This window comes from Mustela lutreola, chromosome 8 (genome assembly GCF_030435805.1).
Source record: "Mustela lutreola isolate mMusLut2 chromosome 8, mMusLut2.pri, whole genome shotgun sequence".
Classification (NCBI taxonomy): domain Eukaryota; kingdom Metazoa; phylum Chordata; class Mammalia; order Carnivora; family Mustelidae; genus Mustela; species Mustela lutreola.
Window position 1 is genome coordinate 65,998,111 of NC_081297.1, and position 12,018 is coordinate 66,010,128.

The 12,018-nt window shown below is 38.6% G+C and overlaps 1 protein-coding gene across 1 annotated transcript in view; it reads right to left on the bottom strand.

Annotated features, from left to right (window-relative positions):
- The window catches only part of SPMIP11 (sperm microtubule inner protein 11), a 29,060-nt gene extending 18,260 nt beyond the window's left edge, over nucleotides 1-10,800 (bottom strand). The window contains exon 1 of the mRNA XM_059185511.1: nucleotides 10,672-10,800. Within this exon, the coding sequence (XP_059041494.1) occupies nucleotides 10,672-10,750 (79 nt within the window). The 5' untranslated portion in view covers nucleotides 10,751-10,800. The remainder of the gene's footprint in view (nucleotides 1-10,671) is intronic.
- Between the last annotated feature and the right edge of the window lie 1,218 nt (nucleotides 10,801-12,018).

Consider the following 12,018-nt stretch of genomic DNA (forward strand, 5'->3'; position numbering starts at 1 on the left):
ATATATATATATATTCCACATCTTCATTATCCATTCATCTGTTGATGGACATCTAGGTTCTTTCCATAGTTTGGCTATTGTGGACATTGCTGCTATAAACATTTGGGTGCACGTGCCCCTTCGGATCACTACATTTCTATCTTTAGGGTAAATACCCAGAAGTGCAATTGCTGGGTCTTAGGGTAGCTCGGTTTTCAACTTTTTGAGGAACCTCCATGCTATTTTCCAGAGTGGTTGCACCAGCTTGCATTCCCACCAACAGTATATGAGTGTTCCCCTTTCTCCGCATTCTTGTCAGCATCTGTCATTTCCTGACTTGTTAATTTTAGCCATTATGACTGGTGTGAGGTGGTATCTCATTGTGGTTTTGATTTGTATTTCCCTGATGCCAAGTGATTTGGAGCACTTTTTCATGTGTCTGTTGGCCATCTGGATGTCTTCTTTGCAGAAATGTCTGTTCATGTCCTCTGCCCATTTCTTGATTGGATTATTTGTTCTTTGGGTGTTGATTTTGATAAGTTCTTTATAGATTTTGGATTCTAGCCCTTTATCTGATATGTATTTTGCAAATATCTTCTCCCATTTTGTCAGTTGTCTTTTGGTTTTATTAACTGTTACCTTTGCTGTGCAGAAGATTTTGACCTTGATGAAGTCCCAATAGTTCATTTTTGCTCTTGCTTCCCTTGCCTTTGGCGATGTTCCTAGAAAGAAGTTACTGTGGCTGAGGTCGAAGAGGTTGCTGCCTGTGTTCTCCTCAGGGATTTTGATGGATTCCTTTCTCACATTGAGGTCCTTCATCCATTTTGAGTCTATTTTCATGTGTGGTGTAAGGAAATGGTCCATAAGAAAATGTTCTTATTCTAAAGAAATACAAGCTGAATTATTTGGGAGAAAAGGGATATAATATGAACAATTTATTCTCAACTAGATGAGAAATATATCTGTTGATATATTTTTATTATATATATATATATATATATAAATTATATATTTGGAGAGAGAGAATGAGAGAGTGAGGAAAAGTAAATGTGGCTAAATACAATTGGCTAATTTAGATATACAGTGTAGGGAATTTATTTGTACTAATCTTACATCTTTTCTATAATTTTGAAATTATATCACCAAATAAAGGTTTTAAAAAATGACAGAACATGTAAGTTTCCTTCTTCTCCCAAATTTGCTAAAATGACACCAAAATAACATCAATGGCATTAACCTTCAAGGGCAAAGAGAGGGAGAGCAAGGATACAAGAGCAGATGATGCATTTCAGGAGAAATATATTTTGGAAAACAGAAAGTGGACAGAGGGGTAGTAATTAACCTTTCAGAATGGAAAAAGTTCTAACTTAAGTTTCTGCAGTGGAGGAGAGAACTGGAATTGGGCTAATTCATCTGAGAGGTCCAAACCTTATAATGTAACAGGTACCATAGAAGGCATGAGTAAAGAATAGGTCTGAGAACAGGAAGGTAAATACTGAAACTCTGTCTACATAACATGTAGCACATGTAGCAATCCCACTTCTGGTTATATATCCAAAGGAAATGAAAACAAGATCTCGGAGCATTATCTTCACTCTCATTTTCATTCCAGCATTATTCATAATAGCCAAGATGTAGAAACTTAAGTGTCTGTTAGTGGATTAATGAATAAAGGAGACATGGTATATATACACAGTGAAAATTACTTAGCCAAAGAAAGAAGGAAATCCCGCCATTTGCAAAACAGGGATGGATCCTGAAGGCATTATGCTAAGTCAGGTAAGTTGGACAAAGACAGACAAATACTGTTTGATCTCATATGCGGAATCTAACAAAGCTGTGAACTCACAGAAACAGAGTAGAATGGTGGTTACTAAGGATTGTGGGATGGGGGAAATGAAGAAATGTTGGTCAAAAGGTACCAATTTCCAGTTTAAGATGAGTAAGTTCTGGGGATCTAATGTACAGCACAATGATTATAGTTAATAACACTGTTTTATATATTTGAAAGGTGCTAAAAAAAGGAGATCTTAAATGTTCTTAGCACAAAAAAGGTAAAAAAAAAAAAAAGAAAAGCGTAATTATGTGATGAGATGGAGGTATTAGCTAATACTATGGTGTTAATCATTTTATAATATATAAGTATATCAAATCAACATGTTATACACCTTAAATTTACACAATGTTATCTGTCAATTACATCTCAATAAAACTGAAAAAAAAGTATTTCTTTGGAGGCACTGAATCAAACAGGCACTGCACCCCTAGTCAGGATTCACGGTGAGGGATGGCATATGGGCAAAACTACAAATCTGATGATTAAGTGAAAATTGAGATCCTTAAAACTGTGACTCTCTTGGGCGCCTGGGTGGCTCAGTGGGTTGGGCCGCTGCCTTCGGCTCAGGTCATGATCTCAGGGTCCTGGGATCGAGTCCCGCATCGGGCTCTCTGTCCAGCAGGGAGCCTGCTTCCTCCTCTCTCTCTCTGCCTGCCTCTCTGCCTACTTGTGATCTCTCTCTGTCAAATAAATAAATAAATCTTTAAAAAAACAAACAAACTGTGACTCTCAATACCACCTTCTCCTGTCCTGGACAGGACAAGCAGACAAGCATCTAACCAATCCCCAGAGAAACAATTATAGGATCCTTCCCCGGAAAAATTGTAGATATCCAGAGGAAAGCTCCCAGTGATGCCCACAAGGGACTACTACACACACAGCTTTTAGTTCCTCACTCTTAAATTATAATGGAGAGCCAAGGATCACCAGTTGTTTGACAATAGTCATCATGAGGAGGAGACCAAAATAAACTCATAGGAAAAAGAGCACAAAGGAGACAGAGCTAATCCAGGGAACAGAACTTCAAATAAAGTACAATATTCATGAAGAAAAGAGAAAAGGTGTGGACAAGAAAAATGTTTTGGACAAGAAAAGCCAGAGGACCAAAAATGGCCCTTGGAACTTAAAGTAACCAAAATAAAATGTTCTGATACAAAGGTGTGGTGTTTGTCACATATATCTACAACTTCTTAGATATTTCTTGAAGAAAGAGAGCTTATTTCCCCTTCCTTTGAGTGTGGGCTTCATTTAGTGACTCTCTTTAAACAAACAGAATAAGGTGGAAGTGATAGTCACTTCTGAGACTAGGTCATAAAAAGGCATTGTGGCTTCCTTCTCTCTTGGATCATCTGCTCTGAAGTTAGTTAACATGTGAGAACACTGAAGCAGCTTATGGAGAGGCCCATGTGGTGTGAAACAGGTGTCTTTTCAACAGTCAGAGAAGAACGGAGGCCTCCAGCCATCAGATGACTGAAACTCCTGCTAACATCCTGTTTTCAACCACATAAGAAACCCTGAGCCAGAACTACCTAGCTAAGCTGTTCCTTGGATTCTTGATTCACAGAAACTGTGAGGTAATAAATGTTTTTTAAGCATTTGTTTTAGGATACTTTGTTACACAGCAATAGATAATTAACCCAGAAAATCTGAAGATACAGTTGGGCAATCTCCCAAAGAATGTCTTTTTAAAAATCCAAAGAAAATAAAGAGAAATATTAGTTAAGTTAGAGGATCATCTCAGGCTTTGTAGCTGACAAAACAGAAGTTTTTTTGTTTTGTTTTGTTTTTAAAGATTTTATTATTTGCCAGAGAGAGAAAGAGATAGCAACAGAAAGAGCACAAGCAGAGGGGGCAGCAGGTAGAGGGAAAAGCAGGTAGAGGGAAAAGCAGGCTCCCTGCTGAGGAAGGAGCCTGAGGTGGGACTTGATCCCAGGACCCTGACATCATGACCTGAGCAGAAGGCAGACGTTTAACCGACTGAGCCACACAGGTATCCCTAAAACAGAAATTCCAAAAAGACAAGAGAGAGAAAATAGAGAGTAAATTAATAAACATTAAAGGAAATTTCTCAGAAATAAAGAGCACTAATTTCCAGATTGAAAAACTTCATGCAGTACCTATTGCAATGTATGAAAAAAGACCTACAGCAAATTCCATCATTAAAAAATTTCAGAACATCAAGGAACAACAAAAAACTAGAAACTTCCAGAGAGAAATAAGTCACATATGAAAGAATTCAACTGGAAGCTGGAGGACAATAAAGACATACCTTCAAAATTCTCAGAGAATGAGAATTTTCAACTTAGAATTTCACATCTGGAAAAACTGACAATTAAGTGTGAGGGTAGAGTAAAACCATTTTGACTCCTCTACATTCTTAGAAAGTTATTCAAAGGATAGCCATTTTGACTCCTCTACATTCTTAGAAAGTTATTCAAGGATATATTCCAGGAAAGGGAGGGAGTAAACCAAGAAAGAAAACATGGTTCCAGGAAATAGGAAATAAAACCTTGGAGAGAGGCAAAAGCAAATTCTATGGACAAGAGCTATTCCCCAGGCTTAGAGAGTGAACAGTCTAGACGGAGTAGGTGAGCGGCAGTTAGGAACAAAAATAGAATGAATTTATTGTTTTGAGGGATTGAAAAAAATATATTGGGCATTTGACAGAGCTGTTGAAATATTTGGGGAAAAAATAATAATAAATATATCAAGGGGTAATTGGGTGGCTCAGTTGGTTGAGCGACTGCCTTCCCCCTGGGGTTATGGTCCCGGAGTCCCAGGATAAAGACCTGCATCAGGCTCCCAGCTCCCTCTGACCTTCTCCCCTCTCATGCTGTCTCTCACACAGGCTCTCTCTCTCTCTCTCTCTCTCTCTCAAATAATAAATATATCAAGAACCAAGCAAATGAAAAATGGTGGCAATTCCCAACTCTAGGGGTAAGCAAAAGGTTGAACAAAAGTTTTCATAATGACATTATTTGGCCTAGCAGAACAATTTTTAAAAAGGATTTTATCTATTTATTTTAGAGAGAGAGGCAGAGAATCTCAAGCAGAGTCCACATTGAACGTGGAGCCCAATACTGGGCTTGATCTCATGACCCCGAGATCATGACCTGAGCTAAAACAAAGAGTCAGAAACTTAACTGACTGAGCTACCCAGGTGCCTTATCAGTGAACAGTTTTTAGCACTACAAGACTTGATTTTAACTTTTATTCATATAACTTATATTCATGTTTTATTGCTGCATCACAGACTTAGTGGCTTGAAACATTATTACCTCACAGTTTTGTTAAGTCAGAATTCTGGGAAGGTTTGATTGGGTCCTATGCTCAGTCTCCTAATGCTGAAATTAAGGTACTGGTCTGGGTGGGGGTCTTATGTGGAGGGTCTAAAGAAGAATCTATTTTCAGGCTTACTCAGGTTGTTGGCAGAATTCCGTTTCTTCCAGTTATAGGGCTGAGCCCTTGTTGGCTGTCAGCCAGGCCACTCTCAGCTCCTAAATGCCACCCACATTCTTTGGCATGTGGCCCCCTCCATCTTCAAAGCCAGCAATGATGTGTTAAATTCCACTCATGCTTCCAATCTCTGAATTCTTCTTTTGGGCTAGCTGGAGAAAACACTGCTTTTAAAGCGCTTATGTAATTAGATTAGGCCCACTCAGATAATCTCCCTTTCTCCATATAAAGTAACAATCAAGGAGCATGGTATCCATAATATTCAGAGGTTCCACATACGTCCAAAGATGGAGGGGATCATATAGAGGCAAAGTTCACTGTGGGTCATTCTTAGAATTTTGCCTACCACAAACCTAAAACTATGATATGACTATATCAGGGTACTATGATATGATATGACTAAAATCAGGGTGGGAGAGGAGAAGCACAGGGTATGGCATAAGAAAACTAAATTCTTTAGGGCACCTGGGTAGCTCAGTTGGTTAAGTGTCTGCCTTTGGCTCAGGTCATGATGGGATTGAGCTCAGGAAGGCAATATATAATGGCCAAAAACGGATAAATCAATACATATCATATTAGCATTTTCCTTAGAAGTAGGAAGGTTAAAGTACCAAAGAAATAACTATAAAGTCTCTGTACAGTGGAGGTGAAAGGACTGGGGTAGAGGACTCGTTTTCCTTATAAGCTCTTAAGCATTATTACATTTAATATTGCTTTGAAAAGGAATTACAAAGATTACTCTTTTTTAAAGATTTATTTATTTTAGAGAGAGAGAAAAAGCGTGTACACATGTCCAGGAAAGAGGCAGAGGAGGAGGGAAAAGGAGAAGCGGACTCTTGTGCTGAGCACAGAGCCCAATGTGGGGCTCGATCCCATGACCCCGAGAGCACCACCTGAGCCAAAACCAAGAGTCAGATGCTTAGCCAACTGAGCCACCCAGGTGCCCCAAGAATTACATAGAAAACTTTAAATTTTTCTGATTATACATGAGGAAGATAACTAAAAGTTTTGAAAAATACAAAAATCATAAAATAAAATAAGTTTGCTTTGCAAATGGTTGACTCCACTTTAAACAGACCCAAATGGAAATTATACATGATTCACTATGGGGGCAAACAAGGCCATGGCACTCATCAACAGACACATTTTCAAAGATGTGGAATTGGCACCATATCAAAAAAATTGGCGAATCTACAGTTACATGCATTAAGTGAAACTAAAATGTATAAAGTGTGTATCTTTTCTTGATTTCCCAATTTACAATATAATCTTTGACCAACTATTTGTGTAAGAGTCTACAGTCCAACTGACTCTTGAACAACATAGTTTTGAACTTCATGGGACACAGAAAATTTGAAGATACAGTTGGGCAATCTCCCAAAGAATGCCTTTTTGTTTTTTAAAATAAAAACAAAATTTTAAAATAAAACAAAACTTTTTGTTTTGTCAGAGGGAGAGAGGGAGAAGCAGGCTCCCCACTGAGCAAGGAGTCCAATGTAGGACTCCTTGCCATGACCCTGGGATCCTGACCTGAGCAAAGGCAGACACTTAACTGACAGAGCCACTGAGGTGTCCCTACATGGATGTTTTTAATACACTACAACAAAAGAAAATTAAATATTTTATAAATGTAATTTCTCTTAGGATTTTCAAAAAATTTTTTAAAGATTTTATTTCAGAGAGGGAGGGAGTCAGAGCACGAATGGTGGGGAGAGGCAGAGGAAGAGGGAGAAGCAGAATTGCTGCTGAGTGGGGAGCCTGACACAGGGCTCAATCCCAGGATCCAGAAATCATGACCTGAATTGAAGTCAGCTGCTTAACTGACTGAGCCACCTAGGTGCCTGCTCTAAAGATTTCCTTAATAACATTCTCTTTTCTCCACCTTTACTGTAAGAACACAATATATAATAAATATACAAAATAGGTATTAATTGGACAACCTATGCTCTCGTTAAAACTTCTGGTCAACAGGTTATTAGTAGCTAAGTTTTGGGAAATCAATAGTTATATGCAGATTCTTGATTTTGTCGAGGGGTGCCAGTGCCCTTACCCCTGCATTGTTCAAGGGTCAACTGTAATTATATTCAACTTGCATTATATAGCACTTAATTAATTTATCTGAACTTGCTAGCTTGTTATCTATTAGCAGGTTTATACCAGGGATCTGTAGTTGGTAGTCTCAAGTTCATGGGTGTTGATTAGGTTAGCCACACTCCAGGGTCAGATGGACCATATTTAGTTCAAGACGCCTCCTGGAAAGATGGAATCAGGTACTAGTTGCCTTGTCAAACGGTGGTTTCACTAAATTCTTGTCCCAGAAGTGAAACTTCCTAGTTTTCTATGGAGCAATAAGAGGTGGATAAACTTCTACCCCTGGTTTCACGAACAACTCCAGCAAAGTTTGAGTTTTAAGCACTGAAAACACCAAACTATTGTTTTGATATCTGCATGCAGCAGACCATGTGATAATGACTCTGTGATGTGTGCATACGTGTATATGAGAGAGACTAAAAGAGAGGAGGAGGAACCCACCCAGTTCTTTGCCCCATGCTTGCAGAATACCACTCTAAGGCTAGAGAATTTTAACTTTCTAGGGAAGTTGTCCAGGAGTATGAGAGAAAGTTACAATGCACTGACTCCATGGAAGAGTTCCCAAGTCAACAACTCTGCCCATTAGCTGAGCAAAAAGTTACCACTCATTCAGCTCCAGTGAATGGTGGGCTCCTGGGAATCTTGAGAACCACCTATTAGGGAATAGTGAACAACTTTACATAAAGCCCACCTGACATTCAAATTCAGGGTTTAGGAGTTAACAGATTTTCCGAGAAAGGCTGATCATCAGTCACTTGTATAGTGGCCCACTCACAGCAAAGATCTGTATCATTTGTTCCCATTACCGTTTAAAAATGAGCACAAGCAATATGTGTTTAAAAATTTGGAGTCAAATTCTGGCTCTATCACTGACCTTGTGTAAGTAAGTTAACCTGTTTGAGCCTCAGTTTCCTTATTGGTAAAGAGGGACTAGTAATACCTACCTCACAGACATGTTGAGAGAATGAAATGGAATCATGCATGTGGAATGTTCAGCATAATGCCTGGCATACAGTACATACTAAATAGATAGCTTCATATTATTAAGTTTTTTGAACCAACAAAATTTTGGATTTTTAAATAGAAGTTAGCAAGTGGACCTCCTCTGTCTAAATATTGAGGTAAGCAGAGAGTATAAAATTGACAGGGGAGGAGGAACAATGTAGGGGTGACAAATTTGATGTCTTGGGGGAACAATGTAGGGGTGACAAATTTGATGTCTTCCTTCTAACCTTACATCTTAGGCCAATTGTTTGGCCAAACCTCCAGTTTCTAATAGTCTGCCAGTGTCATGAAAAACATTGGGCCAGCAGATGATAACAGCATACTTTCCTATTACCACTATCGTTTTATTTTAAAAAAAAATATGTACATGCAAGTGAGTATAAGGGGGGAGGGGCAGAGAATCTCAAGCAGACTCTTTGCTGAGCACAGAGCCCAATATGGGGCTTGATCTCAAGACCCTGAGATCATGACCTGAGTTGAAATCAGGAGTTGGGTGCTCAACCTTCTAAGCCACCCAGGTGCCCCTATTACCCCATAGTTTTGTAAAGCCAAGTCTTTCTCTCTGCCTAGCCTATGGCAAAATTAATTAGAAATGAAACTCAGACCTCTTTGGATTGGTACATGGTTTTGTTTACTAGTTTAGGTAGCAAACTGGGTAGGAAAAACCCATGTTTGGTGCTTAGTTCTCTCATAGTGAGAAGTCCCATTTAGTAGGGGCAGGCAGGGTTGGAGCAGCCAGCAGAGGCCTAGTCTTGGAATAAGGAAGATTTATGGAGTAGGCCAGGTTTGTTTCTCTCAGAGAAGGTGAAGAGCTCCTTATTTGGAGACAATAGCAGCCCATGGCATAAGGCTGGGATGGGTGGCGACCAGAGGGGGAGGGCAGGTGTGGGGCTATTAAGGGATTTGTAGGGTCCACCAGTGGGACCCTTTGTACAAACCTTACCTGAAAGCTGCATATGTAAAACAGCTCTTTGTTGTCATTAGAAAAAGGATATATTGTACCTAATAGAGTTTTATACTAGTCTCTCTCAATCTTTGTGTTTTATACTTACCAGTCACCTCCTACCTTCATCCCAATAAAACTTTGCTTTAGTACCTGCCAACACTTAATTTCCTTCACTTATGTTCTCCATTCTGTCTGAAATACCCTTTCTCCTCCATTTCTGTGCTTTCAAACAATTTATCTTTTGTTTTTACTTTATTTGTCAGAGAGAGAGCACAAGCAGGGGGAGTGGCAGGCAGAGCAGGCAGGGGGAGAAACAGGCCCCCTGCTTGCAGGCTCCCTGCTGAGCAGGGAGCCGGATGTGGGATTCCATCCCAGGACCCCAGGATCATGACCTGAGCCAAAAGCAGACACTTAACTGACTGAGCCACCCAGGTGTCCCTCAGACAATTTATCTTTTAAGACCTTAACCAATCGTCACATCTCCTCCAAAGCCTCCTCTAACTTCCTGTTTTAGTCATTCAAATATCATTTATTGATTTACTTACCTACAAGTACTTATTAAATCTCTATGTTTTGGAACATTAGAGCATTATGTATTACGTATTGCTAGGCATTGTGGGATAATATAATCAGATATTTACCATTGTCCATTAAAAATCCTTCAGTGGTTCCCTATAAAATTAAACTGCTTAGCATGGATAACAGCATCCTCAATTTCCTGACCCCTGCCAAGTTTATAAGGCTTACTTCCCAGTACCTGTCTTTACACTTTATCTGTACCCAAGGACTTAAGAGTTCAGTGAATATGGCTCTCTCAACTCTCTGTTCCTTTGTCTGTGCAATATTCTCTTTTGGTCTACTTGGCAAATTCCCATCATCCTGGCAGCATTCTGTGTGAAGTCTTTCCTAAAGGATTCTCCTGTGCTCATTCAAATCCAATAACATCAGGTACTTCCTCTTTTGTGGTCCCACAGTATTCCATATTTAATTTATTCATACATTATACTGCAAATTTTTTGTTTGCATATTTATCTTTATGGCCACTTTATAGCAGAGACCTTATCCTATCTGTCCCCAATCACCAACAGAAAGCCTGGCACAAAACTGTTTTTAGTAAATGTTAACTAAATGAGCAAATGGATAATAATGAACGTTTATTCAGTTGAACAAGTTGAATGTCTTAATAAGGATATTAAATGACAGAAGAGGGAAACTCAATGGATAATCTCTGTACTCCGTAAATTTTAGCTGGTGACTGGTGTAATTATTAATTATGGGTGATAAAGCTCTAACTCAAGGTAGAAAAAGAAATGGCCAAGAAGAAGCTCTTCTAAGCCTCTACCCAAATTCCCCTTACTTGTTTCTTCAGTTGTGTCCCTTTTCTTTTCCCGAAAGGAGTTTTGATATCCCAATAGATATAGGTTGAAGAAGGCCATCTCAGGTCCTCCCTGTCATCCTCTGGAATGTTCAGGCTGGAGCACTGGAGTCTGTTTGGTAACCATGACAATGCCCTATGAATTACTATGACTAACACTCCCTTTACCTAAGGAGACACAGGATTTATGGGTTCACAGTAGAGCTGGAGTGGGACTGGGCTAAGTAACTTCAGAAAAATGAAGGAATCAAGAGCCAGTTACCCTTTTTTTCTTGCACCAGTCTTTTTTATACTGTAAGTTTCAGAAGGCAGTGAATAGAAAGGACTGACTTGGGCTCACATATTACTTTTGCCATACCCTCAGTATCTGAGTTTGAATAGGTTAAGCCTCTGTTTATTTTAATAAATGGCAATGGTATCTATCTCAGAGTTATGAGAATTAAATGATAATGTATGCAAATTTCCTTAGCATAGTGTTCAGTATATAATGGAAACAAACAGTATTTAAATGTGAATATGGTACTTCTGATGAGTCTTTACATTATTTCAAGCAGTGGTGTGCTGAACCAGTTCATACTGATTTTTGAGCTGCCTCTTAAATTTTCGGGAGTTTTACAAGATGGTTGTTTAAAATTATCAAAACTTACAATTAAATAAATTGAAAAGTAAAGGTAGTAAATACTAAAAACTCATCTCTTCCTAATTATTTTACTATTATTTATGCTCATGAAATTTTATCTATTGTATGTGTACATTCTGTTATTTTTATTCTTTTTTCTGTTTGCTTTTCAGTTTGGGAAGTTGCTGTTGACATATCTTCAAACTCACTGTTTCTTTCCTTGGTTGTGTCCAGTGTATTGATAAGCCCATCAAAGGCATTCATTTCCTTTACAGTTTTTTGTTTGTTTGTTTTTGTTTTTTTTTAAAGTAAGCTCTAGGCCCAACATGGGGCTTGAACTCATGAGATCAAGATCAAGAGTCACACATTCTAGTGACTGAGCCAGCCAGGCACCCCTGTTACAGGTTTTTATTTTTATTCCCAACATTTCCTTTTGACTCTTAGTTTTCATTTCCATGCTTCATTACTCACCTCTTCTTGCATGTTGTCCACTTTTTCCATTAGCGTCCTTAGCATATTAATCAGTTAAATTCCCATTTTGACAATTCAAAAATTTCTGCCATATATGACTCTGGTTCTGATACTTGCTTTGTCTTGAGACTGCATTTTTTTGTCTTTTAGCATTTTATATATATATATATATATATAAAATTATTTTTTTGTATAAAGTTACACATGATACACTGAGTAAAAGGAATGGATGTTTTACA